Source organism: Lemur catta, chromosome 1 (genome assembly GCF_020740605.2).
Source record: "Lemur catta isolate mLemCat1 chromosome 1, mLemCat1.pri, whole genome shotgun sequence".
NCBI lineage: Eukaryota > Metazoa > Chordata > Mammalia > Primates > Lemuridae > Lemur > Lemur catta.
The window spans coordinates 145,479,476-145,495,790 of record NC_059128.1 but is presented as its reverse complement, the minus strand read 5'-3'; the positions used below and the strand labels follow the sequence as shown (position 1 = coordinate 145,495,790).

General features: G+C 42.3%; 1 protein-coding gene across 6 annotated transcripts in view; it reads left to right on the top strand.

The window, feature by feature from the left end:
- Nucleotides 1-16,315, top strand: part of MLH1 (mutL homolog 1) — a 50,827-nt gene that overhangs the window by 11,752 nt on the left and 22,760 nt on the right. For 5 of the 6 annotated variants that reach the window (XM_045536822.1, XM_045536813.1, XM_045536841.1 and 2 more), the window contains 7 exons: nucleotides 146-188; nucleotides 334-422; nucleotides 2,440-2,552; nucleotides 5,257-5,350; nucleotides 7,528-7,681; nucleotides 12,925-13,298; nucleotides 15,100-15,248. In XM_045536822.1, the coding sequence (XP_045392778.1) occupies nucleotides 146-188; nucleotides 334-422; nucleotides 2,440-2,552; nucleotides 5,257-5,350; nucleotides 7,528-7,681; nucleotides 12,925-13,298; nucleotides 15,100-15,248 (1,016 nt within the window). Of the gene's footprint in view, nucleotides 1-145; nucleotides 189-333; nucleotides 423-2,439; nucleotides 2,553-5,256; nucleotides 5,351-7,527; nucleotides 7,682-12,924; nucleotides 13,299-15,099; nucleotides 15,249-16,315 lie in introns of those variants that run through there. The other variant, XM_045536859.1, reaches the window with a different exon arrangement.

Below are 16,315 nucleotides of genomic sequence, written 5' to 3'. Positions count from 1 at the left end.
GGATGTATCGAGATGTGTTTGTTTGTATATACCTTTGTTTAGATCACTCAACTCCACTAATTGATTTAACTAAAAGGGGGCTCTGACATCTGTTGTACACTTGGCTACTCTTTGCTTACTCTTTTATTTTGTTTCTCTTTTCCAGGTATTCAATACACAATTCAGGCATTAGTTTCTCGGTTAAAAAAGTAAGTTCTTGATTTATGGGTAATGGTTTTGTATTATGAAAAGAAAAGGGGAATTTTTAATATATATTTTGCCTATGGAGATAAGGTTTATGATGTTTCAATTACAACTGTGAGACAGTAAGTCCTTGTATTTTCTGTTTATCAGCAAGGTGAGACGGTAGCTGACATTAGAACACTACCCAGTGCTACAACCGTGGACAATATTCGTTCCATCTTTGGAAATGCTGTTAGTCGGTATGTTGATAAGCTATATATAAAAAACCTTTTGCATTTCTTGTCTTGGTTTATCATTCCATCACATCATTTTACAATCCGTCAAAATAGTACCTGCCTTAACAGTTTGCTTTAGTCAAATACACAGGCTTGTTTTTAGGCTTCAGATTCATTAATAGAGTGATGATTTCATGTAATCAACACTTCCTGGGTGCATGTTATGTCCTAGATGCTGTGGCTGTAAATCAGTGTGTTCTCTCTAGGTCTTAGTCTTCAAAATATTTATAGTATATTAGAATTCTTTTATCCTCCAATGCTTCCTCTTTTCCTTGTATTTCCATCATCATCACTTTAGGATTTCATTTATTTATCTATCATTGAACATTTTTTAGTTATCTCCCGTATTCCAGGCTTTGTGCTGGAAGTTATGGATATAAAGATGAATAAAATACTTCCTGCCCTTAAAGACTAGATTTGCAAGTGTCATCAAATATTCATTATCAAGAAAAGCACAAGAGGGAAGTTGCTTGCATTATAGATTCCTCATTGTGCTCCCCTCCATGTGTAAAATCCACCATTTCTGTCACACATTCCTAGCTAAATCTCAAGATTTTACAAAGCCCAAAGTGCGTATATCATAATCTGAGGGGGAAGATGCTGAGACCTTTCCATGTGCCAGGCGTGCACCAGACGCTGTGGATACACAGATGACTGAGACAGTCCCTCATTTCACTTTTGCCAGAAGTCGTAAAGCAACAGCAGTCGTCCCAGTACCCAGTCTCCACTTTGAAGAACAAATTATGTATTCTTTGAGCCAAATCAAATTCCCAATTAGGGAACAACCAGTTTGCTTTTAATTACCCTTTTCTTTCTAATTAAGTGTTAATGAATTAATTTTTTTGACTGTGCTCCCAGAGTGAGCTTTTATAATGTAACTTTTAAGAGCTTCTTGACTAAATTTTAAGACTCAGAATTAGTTGTTATGAAATTTAGAGGGACTGTATGAGATTAGAAATCCCTGGAGTGGCATTTCCCGAAGTGGGTTTCCAGAACACTATCTTTTTGAGACATTTTGGGGAAAAAGAGTTTGCTGATTCAGTGTGTAGGAAATACTGCAAGCCGTAACCTCCACTCAGAGATTCAGAGCACATGTTGCTGTATGAAAAGCTTCCCCCATCCATTCAGCAAACCCTTATTGAATGCCTGCTATTTACCAGGTGCTGTGCTATATCATGCAGATGTAGAGAAAAAAGCAGAAATGATTCTTGCCCTCAGACAACTTTCTAGTTGGAAAAATACATGAAATAATTCTGCCTTTCATTAGCAGGTTGTGCTAGATGCCTCAAAGGAAACATACAGTGAGTGATGAGAGACTGTCTGGGGTCAGAGAGAGGGACAGTCAGAGAAGGCTCTTTGAAGAAGTAGTAATCCTTGAGATATGAGGGATAAATAAAAATTAACTAGCTGTGCAACAGGTTAGGAGTAGAGATTTCCAGGCAGAAGGCTGAGCACCTGGAAAGGTCTTCAGGCAGAAATGTGTGGCTTGTCTGAAAACTTCTACTTATTAACTTCCGCTCCCAAATAAACACACTCTGGGGAACACCACACTGGAGTCACATTGTGGTGTTATTCACTGTAGCGATTCAGCAGAGATGAGTTTTTGGAATCTCATCTTTGGGTTGTCATTACTAAGATATGTGGAACTTTCAGCAAAATAAGGTCTCAGGCCTTGTACTCATTGTTATATCCCAGTAATTAGAGCAGTGCCTGGCATTATAGCATAAGTGCTTGAAAACACTGGGCAGATAGGTGGGTGGGTGGATGAATGGATGGATGGACAGATGGGTGGGTGGATGAACAGATGATGGATAGGTGGATGGGTGATCCCAGAGGACCTTAATTAACCAAGTTTCTGGGGTCCTCATTTGGTAAAGTTAGTTTATGGGAAGGGGCCCTGTGTCTTCTAATTGTGGTTCTTTTATAATATTTGAGTCTTACAATGTTTTCAAAAGCCTTGGAATCTCTCTTTTCTAACCAGAGAACTGATAGAAGTTGGGTGTGAGGATAAAACTCTAGCCTTCAAAATGAATGGCTACATATCCAATGCAAACTACTCAGTGAAGAAGTGCATCTTCTTACTCTTCATCAACCGTAAGTGAAAAAGAACCAAATGGAGAAATCCATCCACAGAGAATTTTTTGGGAACCTGGAAAAATTCCTAATCCACAAGTTGTATTATACACAGGGAAACATCATGCCAAAGTTTGGTCTGATTAGGAGGTATTTATAAATTTTTGTTCTAAGTCTGTACTTAGCCTTTCAATACATGCTGTTACAGACACTGGTTCTCGACTCTAAGAGGAAGCCAAGGAGAGGGCATCACAGGCCCCTGTGAGCCGGTACACCTTCCTCATTTGCTGACATAGGAGGCTTTATAAGCAGGCCCTAGACAGAGCCGGTACACCTTCCTCATTTGCTGACATAGGAGGCTTTATAAGCAGGCCCTAGACAGAGATTTGCTCTGCCCTTAGATCATGGGCCACTGTTTGAAATTGCACAGCAGGACACAGAAGGAGGGGTACCTTGGGTATAGATATTGTCATTAAAGGAAAGAAATTGAATGCTGAGCCCTTTGAGAGTTTTCAAAAAATGAGATTTATGATGCAAAGGACAGTTCTAGAAATTAGGGAAGAAATTAACTAAATGAATTTGGATTTTTTTCAAATTCCTTTCAAGTCCTTATCTGTCTGCTGACATATTTTGTTTACATGATAGTTACTTACAAAGTAAGTACTATTTTGCATTGTTTCTTATAACTTAATTGTATATTACAAGGTTTTTTTTTTTTTTTTTTGAGACAGGGTCTCACTCTGTTGCCCAGGCTAGAGTGCCGTGGCATCAGCCTAGCTCACAGCAACCTCAAACTCCTGGGCTCAAGCAATCCTCCTGCCTCAGCCTCCTGAGTAGCTGGGACTACAGGCATGCGCCACCATGCCCAGCTAATTTTTTCTATATATTGTTAGTTGTCCAGTTAATTTCTTTCTATTTTTTAGTAGAGACAGAGTCTCGCTCTTGCTCAGGCTGGTCTCAAACTCCCGAGCTCAAACAATCCGCCAGCCTTGGCCTCCCAGAGTGCTAGGATTACAGGCGTGAACCACTGCGCCTGGCCTTTATTGCAAGGTTTTGATAGTGATAGAGCAACAACAAATAATCCCAGTTTGACTCAGTTTTTCATTCAGAAACAAGGTGCACCTTTCCAGGTGTTCAGTTTTCATCCTTTTTATCTTATGAGTCCTATCTTTATTTTTTTAAAGCACTTTATAATAATTTTATATTAATAGTTTTTGCTGTGTTTGTTATTGGAAATGGTATATTCCCTCCTTCCCTGTATAGCATAACCAGATATAAGTGTCTCAAAATATGCATGTTTTGCAGCTGTTGTTCAAAGCAATGCAGGAACAGTGCAGAGAGAGCCAGTCATTTTACAGACACATTCTGTTAAACTGATTTCTATTAGCAGGATTTTTATCCTACTTCATTAAGAAGGACTGATATGTAATAAAGCCTGATATATAACAAAGCTTGTTTTAATCAAGGCTCAGAATATGTTTTTCAGTCATTTTTTCCTAACCATGAAGAATATCTACTTTGTAACACATACGTTGGCTATAGGGTAGACAGACAAAGTCACTGTAAGTGCTGTCTAGACTGGCCTCTGTCAGGGTTTCCGTGGGGGCTGCATACCACAGTCTCTGCATTCCCATTAGCTAATCTGTTCACGATGCCAAGTTCCTAATAGCAAAGATAGGTCAGACTCTTATGCATGCCATTCAGTTATCTACACACTGCGGGCTCACTCAGGTGGCAGGGAAAAAGAACACTCCTTTAGCTTGTCAGGAGTTCAGAAATCTCAGCAGAGGGGCTCCAGCTGTGCTTTTGTCAGGGGCCCACACCTACTCCAGGCCTGTGTGGTCAGGACACATGTTACAGAGTACAGTTACATTATTGAAGGGGCCATGCATGTAGTGAGCATTCAAAGAATAATATTCTCCTCACTGATAAAATTATGGCCACTCCTCCTGTTGGAAATAAAAAGACCTGACATACCCTTGGCTGCAGTGACACAGGACAGCAGATCATCAACAGGTCATCTAAAATCTGTCCGGGGAGAGGGGAGAGCTATGTTTTCTGAAAATACATCTTTCTCTGATTTTAGGCTTCTGTCTCACAGCCTTTATTGTTTTCTGCCCTCTCCAAACCTGCCTCATTTCCTAAATTACCTTAAACATACATATAGATGTTTGTACTGCCTGAACTTCTGGAAAACTCATCCTTCAGTACTCAGTGTGGATACACCACTGTTGCAACTCCCTGAGCAGAGTTAGTTGCTCCCTCATCTCACCATTTAGCACAAACCATCTATAAGAGTGCCAACCACTTGGGGTGGGGGTCAGTTTATTCACCATCATATTGTCTCCCAGCACTTGGCACATGTGATAGCCAGTATGTATTGTAGAATGAAAAGTCTGAGAGCTGATGTCATACTTCCCGTTGTGCCCAACAAGGGCAAAGCTAGTCCACATGGGCTGAGTGAGGGGAAGGGAAGAAGGGAGGCAGAATTTATTGCCCTATGATGTTTTCTGCTGCTTAGCTGAAAGGAGAGAGTCCCAAGCCCATAGTGAGATGCTGGGAAGTGGTAACAGGTAAAGGATGCCCTTTCTTCCCGGGGATCTGATGTACACATCACTCTGGAGCCCTTCCTCCTCTGGTGATTGCCTGGCTTGATATGAATGTGTATCTGTGATCTCACCCCTCAGGACAGTTTTGAACTGGTTACTTTCTTTTTATTTTTTAGATCGTCTGGTAGAATCAACTTCCTTGAGAAAAGCCATAGAAACGGTGTATGCAGCTTATTTGCCCAAAAACACACATCCATTCCTGTACCTCAGGTAATGCAGCATCAAACTCCTCACTCAAGGCTCACAAGGAACAGAAATTCTGTCAGGCTCTCGTGTTTGGAAGAGATGGCCTAGCTTCTTTCATAGCCCAGGGAGAGTGGATCCCACACACCAGTGCCAAAGGATGTTCTGTCCCTTCTCACAGGTAAAAGGCACATTATTCACCAATTTAACAGAACCTCACCGAAGGCCTCCAACGTGCCAGCCTCCTTTGTGTTGGCGATACAGAGGTGAATAACGTGTCTCGTCCTTCAGGAGTGGTTGATAGCTGGTGCGCCAAGGAGAGACAGAGATGTGCTCAGGAGGCTCTGGATATTACTTCTGCCAGGGTCAATCCAGGGGGCCAAAACAGCTTTTTCCTTCCATGAAAGACAGTCTTCTGCTCTTTGGAGATTATTGTCTTAGCCTCTCCATTGTTGATTGTCAAGAGTTTCCCTAAAATAATTTAGCAGTCATGTTTTAGCAGTCATGAATAATTTAGCATTTGCATTAAACAGACCAAGCCCCATAGTAGATATTTGAAATACAGAATAAATATGAAGTACTCCTGCTCTAAAGGAATTTAGTCTAGGGGCTTACTTATGGAAGATGTCTTTGCATTGTTTCTGGTTCTACTACTAGCATGTGTATTCCACATTTTTAGCATTTTTATCACAGTATGACAAAGGATCACTCTCTTAGCAACAGGGCTATTATTTGTACAGGGCATGGTTCATACTAAAATGTCTTAAATCTGAAACCTTTGTCCTCTGAATAGAAATTATGTTAGAGAGTTAATTTCTCTTTGTTCTAGTGGTTTTGGGGTTTTTTTTTTTTTAAGTGATGGAGTCTTATTCTGTCACCCAGGCTGGAGTGCAGTGGCATAATCAAAGCTCACTGCAGCCTCAAACTTCTGGGCTAAAGTGATCATCCCACCTCAGCCTCCCAAGTAGCTCGGACTATAAGTGTGAGCCACCGCACCTGGCTTCTTTGTTCTAGTTTTGACTGAAGGGGAAAGGGAGTGTGAGCGTGTGGGTAAAAATTGTGGTTAAAGGTAGTTTTTAGATTAAATGTAGAATTGTTGACTTCCTCTTGTTTTCTGTTGCAGGGTAATTAACTGGTCAAGTTATCACTTTGGTCCTTCTCTGTATTAGTCAGAGTCCAAACAGGAGATAGAAACCATATAACATTTTTAACAGGGAGAGTTTAATGTAAAGAATTACAAACGGGATTAGAGGGATAGGAGATTGGATAGTAAGAGGTGAAGAGACAGGAATAGCCTGTCACCACACTCAGCATGTGGATGTCAGCCCCCTGACTGAGATGCAGACCTTCCTGAGAGAACACAGCTGTGGCTCACTGCGCGGTGGAGAAGTGGATGAGGCCTGCTCTCCTGGCACCATTCTAAGAGAGTGCTGGAGAGAACTGCCCACAAGAAGGGGCCATGTGCTGCTGGCAGCCTGTGCAAAGGAACTTGCAGAAGTCTGACAGAAATAAGTGCACCCTAAATTGGCATAGAAACCCCTTCCTCCTCCAGTGTCCCTCCAGCTCTTGGCTGACAAAGCTTCACATTGTAATGCTGTGTTATCACAGAGCAAGCAATGAAAGATGGACTTGGAGTGAGGCAATAAATTGACATTAATAGCTGGCATGGCCTCTAAACTGACTTTCGTATTACATTTTAATGCTAGAAGGTACTCTTGCAAATATTCTTGTTTTGCCCCTCATATAAAACTGAAAAGTAAGTATAGAACCTATGTTCATGGTTGCAGATTAGAAAACAAATCCAGAGAAATTAAGTGACCCACCCAAGGTCATGTAATAAATTCCACTAGTTCTAAAATGAAGACAGTTACAGCTAACATGTGATAAATGTGTCAGATACATGCAAAGTGCTTCATGTGAATTTAGTCCCCACCATAGACCTGTGAGATAGGTAATGCTATTATGTCCACTTTACAAATGAAGAAACTGAAGCAAAGAAAGGTGGTGTAACTTACCCAAAGCGACACAGCTCTTAAGTAGCAGAGCCAATATTTGAACACAGTCACTTAGACTTGATCTTGAGGTTTTGACCACGATGTCATTTGTCCCCCTCTCCCAAGTCTTCTGGCCACCACACATACCATGTGTAGATTTTTCCTCCCATCTCCCACCAGCTGAGGTAATTGTTCTCTTTGTTCTGCCAGTTTAGAAATCAGCCCCCAGAATGTGGACGTCAATGTGCACCCCACAAAGCATGAAGTTCACTTCCTGCACGAGGAGAGCATCCTAGAACGGGTGCAGCAGCACATTGAGAGCAAGCTCCTGGGCTCCAACTCCTCCAGGATGTACTTCACCCAGGTGAGGGCACTTCTCATCCAGCTGTTTGTCGCGTGCCTTTGCCACTTTGAAATGTGCGCTGTCAGACATGAGAGCCCAGATTTTTGCCTATTACTTTATAACTTTCTTTGCAAGTATTACTTTGATAATTTTCTTATTTTTATATTTATTTATTTATTTAGAGACAGGATCTTCCTATGTTGCCCAGGCTGGTCGCAAACTCTGGGCTCAAACAACCCTCTTGTCTCATCGTCCTGAGTAGCTGGGACTGCAGGCACATGCCACCCTGCCCCATCCTGATTATTTTCTTTTTTTTTTTTTTTTTTTTGAGACAGAGTCTTACTTTGTTGCCCAGGCTAGAGTGAGTGCCGTGGCGTCAGCCTAGCTCACAGCAACCTCAAACTCCTGGGCTTAAGTGATCCTACTGCCTCAGCCTCCCGAGTAGCTGGGACTACAGGCATGCGCCACCATGCCCGGCTAATTTTTTCTGTATATATTTTTAGTTGTCCAGATAATTTTTATTTCTATTTTTAGTAGAGACGGGGTCTCGCTCAGGCTGGTCTCGAACTCCTGACCTCCAGTGATCCACCCACCTCGGCCTCCCAGAGGGCTAGGATTACAGGCGTGAGCCACCGCGCCTGGCCTCTGATTATTTTCTTTCAGGAATATTTTCTTCTTTGAACCTAATTTTAAAGGTATTGTGCCATTGTTCTGGGCCTAGAGTCATGAGGCCTGAACTCATTTTCTCATTTTGCCTCCATCTGAAACCTTAGACCAGCTTCCTAGGAAACAAGCCATCTGAAAATGGGATAAGGTGCTCCTTCAGTGCGTTCTTCCCTACTGAAGATGTTCAGGAGGAAGCCGGTCCCACCTACACAGGGCAGAGTAGAGGGGCTGGGCCTGTAGTGTCAGAGCTCTCTTACCAGCCATGTGACTAACCTTCCCTGGCCTCCATGTCTACCTCAGTAAAGACAGAACTGGTCATCCCCACATCCAAGGACAGTTACAAGCGGTAGGTGAACTGCGAATAGAAAGTGTCTGATACAGGGCCTGGCACCGTTCATCTTATAATTGTCTGGATTCTAAGTACCTATAATTCTAGTTACTTTCCTTCCCTGGGGCCATGGTTTTTCCATCTGTAAGATAAGCAGGTTAGATAATATGTTCTCCAGTCTCCCTTTCCAGTTCTGAGATGATGTGGTTCTGGGCAGCCCTTTATTCAGGGTGAGGATGTGTTCATCAGGAGCACAACAGATGCCAAAACTACAAAAATAGAAATGTTTTCCTGTTAAATTACACTGGGTCCTGCAAGCTGAAAGTGGGCTTCTGTGAGACCCTATTTCACAGAAAACTTTTTAAATAACCAGGCAGATGAATGCTTCCCATAAGAAAATTCAGTTACACACCTGGAAAGAGCCTGGGTGGGAGACGGCGTGGGCACTAAGCGGTGAGGGAGCGGGGCAGCACCACTGCCCGTGGAACCCATGCACCTGGAGACTGTTAGGACAGAGAGGGAGTGAGTCCGCACAGGCTGCTAGTGGTGACACCTGACAGGGGTATGTGGCAGGTGGGCAGAAGGGAGTTTTGCCTGGAAACCAGCCCTCATTCCTCTGTTACTTTTGATGAGCTCCTGGTACCAACATGAGTCCCAGGTCTTGTAGAGGTAGTAAGTGCACCAGGCCTTGCAGTGCCCATGGCCAAGATGAGGCCACACATGTCCCCAGTGAGGGTTACTGTGTCTAGCGTGGTTAGTGCCCTTGGAGCAGTATCTGATACATAGGGAGTGCCCGAGAACTGCTAGTTGTTGTGAAATCTGTTGCTGGCATAGTAGCCTCAGTGCCCCTTTATTGCTCCTCTTACTCTGCTTCCTCCACAAACATGCGTTTAGACTCCTCTGTGGGGCAGGCACTGCATTGTGTTGGGTGCCTTGGGGGTGCAGCTTAGATGTTCCTGCCTTCACAGAGGCACTCACGGCATCCTAGAGAATCCATCCCATGAGAGAGAAAAGCAGACTCAGGGGAGGGTGTAGGAGCAGCTCCTTTCCTGCACTTGGGCAGTCAGGGAAGGGAGGGAAGGGACGTGGAGGGTGCGACGTGAAGGCTCAGTAGGAGTTTGCTGGGCCAAAGGGAAGAAAGAATGAAGAGTGTTTTCTGGTGGAGGAAATGGCAAGCATAAAGGCCTGGGGTGCTAGAGGCATGTGTTTGAGGGTCTGAAAGTTCATTGCAGTAGGTCTGGTGTTCTCCACCCTGGCTGCCATTAGAATCACCTGGAAAACTTTGAGAAAATACCAGTGTCTGGGTCCTCCCCAAACCAATCAATCATTCTTGGGTGGTGGGGCCTGGGCAGGTGCTGTCATGTGCAGCCCAGGGTTAAGCAGTGGTGGGGCCTATTGGGGGGAGGTGGCAGTGGTGGAGTTGAGGTGGCAGAATTCAGACCAAATGGAGGGGTTTTCATCAGGATACTAAAGAGTTTAGATTTCAACTTGATGGGAACTGATGGGATCTGATTTGCATTTTATGAAGAGCTCTCTGGCTGCAATGTCAAAAATGGATTGAAGAGGAGCAAGATGGAAACTGCAGTGATTTGGGAGAAGTGGTGAGCAGGTTGAGATATGGGAAGTAGCTCTGTTCACTAATAGTTGAAAATCTAGAATTGCAGGACCTGGAAATGGGCTGGCTGGTGGGAAGTGAGAGGAGAGGCCCAAAGTGTGAGATGAAGATGCAGAGCATATGGCCTGGCCCAGAGTGACAGCCCTTTGCTGTGTCCCAGTTGAGGTCCAAAAGAAGAGATTTGCTAGAGATCATGCAGTCTGTGGCTCCATGGGGAAAAGAACCTCTCAGCATGCCTCATCTGATCTTGGATGAGTCAGATTCATTTCGTTAGATTACATTTTGTTTTCCAATAAAACTTTCATAGCTCTGACCAGTGTGCTTCAGAAGGAAGGTGCGTTTCTGAATCAGAGGCCTGCCTCTGTTGGTATGGTGACACTGGTTTTGTGGGCTCCTTGCTGCCATGAAGCATTGTTGTGAGTGGTGAGATCCAAACTGAGAGCTGTCCTTGTTCCTACAGGGTGTTTAGAATATCTTCTCTTCATGCCAATAGCAGGTCACACTGGCTCCTGACTTCTGGGCCCTGGAGCCATCTTTCTGCTCCCCAGCTTATGCCTTGCCCTCCAGTGCCCAGCACCAGCACAGCAAAAGCCCTAGTTTGCAATGAATCCATTTGGTATGGAAATCAGGAACCCTGGGGATTCTTGCAGATTTGTTCCAACTCTGTCATATTGGATAAGGTATTTCACTTTCCCAGACTTTAAAATTATTATCGGCAAAGTAGTTATGTTAATTTCTGCTTCCCAAAAACCCACCTGTTGATACTGCAAAGGCCAATGAAGTAAATGCATTTCAACAGTTTTAAATTGTCCTGGAGGAAAGGCTTTACCTTTTTGAACAGAGTTGCTACTTTATTTAACTTTTTTTTATGGATAGTTCTAAACACTCATAGGTAATACAACAAATATCTATACGCTTCTCACCCAACTTCAACAACCATCAGCATTTTACTGTATTTGTTTTTTCAGTCTCTCTCCCACTTGAGGGTGAGGAAAGGAGCATTTTAAAGCATATTCCAGACAATTATTTCTTCCCTCGTACCTCATTATTCATCTAACAATATTTTTTTCCTTACATAATCACAATGTTATTTTATACCTAGTAAAATTAATAGTACGAGTATCATTTAATATCATATCCATATTTAAATATCTCAATTATCAAAAAAAGATCTTTTTATAGTTTTGTTCAAATCTGTATTCTGTCAAGTTGCACTCATTATATTTGGTTATGTCTCTTAAAAATTTCTTTTAAGTCTTTGAAGTTAGAAAAGTCACTCTACCTTTTTTGTTGTTTCTATTGGCCCTGTGCTTTCTATTGTATTCCAGCAGGAGGCGCATAATGACTTGTTATGTCATTGTGGTGATAAGATTCATCAGTGGGCTCAGCTGGTGACAGTCTGATTCCCTCATTCTAAAGTTACCCATCAACATTTAGCTTAATGGTTTCACCATTCATTGATGACCAATTACCCAAATCAGTTATTTCATTAAATCACAAGATTATGATTTTTTTATTTTATCATTTTTTTCTGTATTAATTGACTGTAATTCTTTTGCATAGAAGAACTTTCCCTCATACTTGTTAGAACTATTTGGTTATCCCGGAACATAGTTCATCTTAGAAAGTAAGGCCAAATGCTAATTCTGTCCCTCTAGTTATCAGTTTTCAAAGGAATGAGCTGGTGTTCTAGCAGTTTCCAATGGTGTTGAATGACTTTTTCCTTTCTCTGCCTCCTTCTCTCTTCCCCTCCATCACTCTCTCCCTCCCTCCTCACTTTCTCTTTTTCTCTTTCAGTATTTTGTCATTGCTGTTAATAAAGCAACATAGTTTAATCAATTTTAATTATTTTTCTTTTGATGCTCAAATTATGCTATCTTAGTCCAATGGAAGCCCCTTGAAGCTGGTGCCTTCTACCTTCTGACCCAATTCCATTAGTCTTGATAACTTCCTTGATTCTGGCAAGACAAGATGTTGCAGGCATACTTTGTACTTTCCCAGCCCAACCCTGGAACTGGCCGTTTCTCTGAGAAGCTCTGGTTCACTTTAGTGGGAATGGTAGAGACTATAATCTGGAATCGGGGGGTCCTCATTGCTAGTTGGTAGTCATTGCTTTTAGGCGTTTCTGGGGACAGAGCTGGGAAATATGTATATTTAAAAATAGACAGTTGAATACTGGTTGCCAGGAGCTAGGAGGAGAGGGAAATGGGACATTATTGTTTAATGAGTAAAGACTTTCAGTTTGGGGAAGATGAAAAAGTTCTGGAGATGGGTGGTAGTGATGGTGTGAATGTACTTAATGCCACTGAACTCTCACTTAAAAGTGATTAAAATGGTAAATTTTATGTTATATGTATTTTACCACAATAAAAAAATAAAGTCTCTTATGGCAGCAAAAAAAAAATGAAAATCTTACACTGATATTTCCATTTCAAGCACATTTTAAGATTGTAAGGATTTTTGCTTAATTCTTGAATTTTATACTTGTAAACCTTTTATATTCCAAAGTTCAGTCAGAATTCCTTCTGTAGTGATAATTCTATAATCATAACTATGCCTGGTTCTAGCTTCTTTCTCCAATGCTGTTCCATTTGGGGACCTGCACATCTATACTTAGTATTCTGAGTCTCCCCACTGTCTTCTTTTTTGATACAGACTTTGCTACCAGGACTTGGTGGCCCCTCAGGGGAGGTGGTTAAATCCACAACAAGTCTAACCTCATCTACTTCTGGAAATGGTGACAAAGTCTATGCCCACCAGATGGTTCGTACTGATTCCCGGGAACAGAAGCTCGATGTATTTCTGCAGCCTCTAAGCAAGCCCCTGTCCAGCCAGCCCCAGACCATCGTCCCGGAAGATAACACAGATGTTTCTAGTGGCAGGGCCAGGCCGCAAGATGAGGAGATGCTTGAACTCCCAGTCCCTGTTGAAGTGGCTGCCAAGAATCAGAGCTTGGAGGGGGATGCAGCAAAGGGGACTTCAGAAGCATCAGAGAAGAAAGGACCCACTTCCAGCCCAGGGAACCCCAGGTACAGCCTTTGAAAAGTGCCACTTGCCTCCTTCGCTCTGTAACAAAACTGCCTTCTAACTTTGGCTTTTCATGAACCATTTGCATTTGTCTCTGCCTGATTTGCCCTCTGCCTCCACTAGGACGGGGCTGTGACCTCCACTAGGTTGGTGCTGTGGCCTTGTCCACTGTTTGCCTTTGACCATGGCTTTAGCGTCACCCACCATGGTATTCTTTGAAATAGCTTAAATGTCCACAGTTCCACGCATTAGTTAAAAATACATCAGATTTTGGAGTGGTAGTCCAATTGAATAAAAAAAAAAAAACTGGAAAACAGATTTATCCTTTATTTTTAGTAAAGAATTTTGATAAAACCTCAACCCCAGACATGGCTAGAGAGAGAAGCCTAAAATATCCCAAGGATTCTTATTCATCCTACCCAAAGCTGCTTTTACTTCTTTCTGAAGAAACACACTTTCTGAATCCAATTTGTAAAATGCCCTGAAGTATGGGAGCTAGCAGTGAAAGAGAGCTAGAGGAAAGGGGCGGGAATGGTACTAATAAAGATTGTCATTTAAATTTGAACATTTCCAGGGTACTCCTCTGTAGGTACTCTAAGACATTGTCTCACTGAGCTCTGTAAAGTAGATATTCTTTATTTAATGTGTACTTATATTAACCTGGAGCTGAAGTGAAGTCATTTGCCCAAGGCTGCATGTTCACGTGGTGTGTGACCACCAAAACCTGTGACACTAACTGTCCACTTGAACTTGGGTGAGTTACTTAACTCCAGTTTACTCATTTCTAAATCAACCTAGCAAGATGACTTCAAAGAATTTTTTCCAGAAAATAATAAAGGAAGCTAATATTTATTGAGCATCTGCTGTGTGCCAGATACATACGTTCTCTCATTTAATGCTCTTTACAGCCCTACAGGGAAAGTATTATATTTGTTTATCACTTGGGGAACTAAGTGATATTTACCACACAGCAAAGGAATTTTTTTAAATCCAAGATCAGATTGTATCACTCCTCCGCTGAAAAGTTTTCAGTGACTTCCCATTACACTTGGGACAGAACCTAAATCCTTCCCCCTGCCCTCCCCCCAGTCCTGCTTTCCCTCTCCCTCATGGTGCTTTGACCACATGCCTCTGGTGGCTGATCTGAACCGACTGAGCTCCCTACCCTCTTTGCCCTTGATGTTCCCTCAGCCTAGGAAGGTTCTGGCTTCTTGTCACTCAATTCTCAACTCACATGTCATCTCTTGCCAGAGGCCTTCTTTGTCCATTTAGTCTGAAGTTCCCTCTCCTCTCAGCTCTTCATTGTTCTATCATGTTACCTCGGTTTTTTTCTTATTGTATTTATCACTACTTAAAATAATCCTTTTTCTGCTTTCTTTCCCACTGGAAGGTAAGCCTGTGAGGGCAGGTGTGCCCTGTCTGTTTTGCTCATTGCCGTATGTGGTTGGTATGTAACAATGTCTGATGGATAGATAGGTGGAGAAATGAATGAATGAGACTTGACAAGGTCAGCTTACTTGCTCAAGGCCCTGCAGCTCTGTAGGACCAAGCTAGACTCCAGATTCCTACTTTGTGCAACTGCATGGCCAGCTGCTGGCATCTCGGGGTTGTCAGATAAGCAATGTGCTGGAGAACAGACTGACCTTGCTGGCTGGCACCAGCACGGGGATCCCCCCACAGCGGTGTAGAACCAGCACAGAAAAGTTGCTCCCTTCTCCAAAATGCAACACACAAAATTTGGCTAAGTTTACAAATAAAAAAGAATAGTAATGACCTGCCAGTGGTTCCTTTTTTTCATTACAGAAAGAGACTTCGGGAAGACTCTGACGTGGAAATGGTGGAAGATGATTCCCGAAAGGATATGACCGCAGCTTGTACCCCCCGGAGAAGGATCATTAACCTCACCAGTGTTTTGAGTCTCCAGGAAGAAATTAATGAGCGAGGACATGAGAGTACGTAAGTGCTGAGGCCTGCTTGGGATTCTGAGGGCCTAAACTGCTAACCTTAAGGTTATGGAAATGCAGGAGGCATTCGGATTGTCAGAGTGGCCACTACAGTGTGCTAGGAAAACCTCTCTTCCTTTACTAACTCAAAATAGCATCAGCTTAAAGACAATTTTTAATTGGGAGAGAAGGGGGAAAATAGTCTCTTTGTTTCAATTAGAATTAATTGGTATTCTCATTAAACCTAGGAGTCAGAGTAAGGCAGTCATTTCAGTAATTTTTAGTTTGTTTCTGTCTTAGCTAACAGCAGAGTAATGATCACCAGAATTCTTATCCTGTGGAATGAATGGCATGTGCTATTGCTGAAAGTGCGCAGGCTTGGGAGATAGCTGTGAGTTCAGATCCTGACACTACCACTTCTGCTGTGTGACCTTAGACTCAGGGCCTAAACTTTCCATGCCTCGTTTTTTCTTTTTTTTTTCCTCATCTGTAAAACAGGATTAATTTTACCCTTGAACGTCATTGCGCTGATTAGAAATAAAATGCAAATAAAACACTTGTTACAGAGTAAGGAGTCAATAGATATTTGTATATCCTGAAGACAAATTTAAATTATTATCATCTTCATCAGAAATAGCTTTTGAGAATACCTGAGTGTAGAACTCGATCTTGGGATGGACTGACACAGGGACTGAAGTGTGTAGTGGCAAACTGGCCCTCACAACAATCCTTACTCCATCCCACTTTATGAGTCAGACAGTAATGCTCCAAGTGTAGACATCACTGCCCAGGACTCCAGTTGGCAGCTCTGCACTTGAGTCTGCATAATTTACCCATGATCTTTCTATTTTTCATCTATTATATATTTCTTCATTAAAATAGTCAAATCTCAACAGTGTTACAAAGTATATCTCAAAATATGACAATCTGGATTAATTTTTAAAAGAAAATGAGTAGCTAAGGAGCAATCTGTATCTTTGCCACTAATCCTTAACCTTTTAAACCAGCTGCCTCTGACTCAGTGGCCTCTTAAATTTTTTCTCTGTCTCAGTTACTGTTTGTCTGAGCTAATTCAG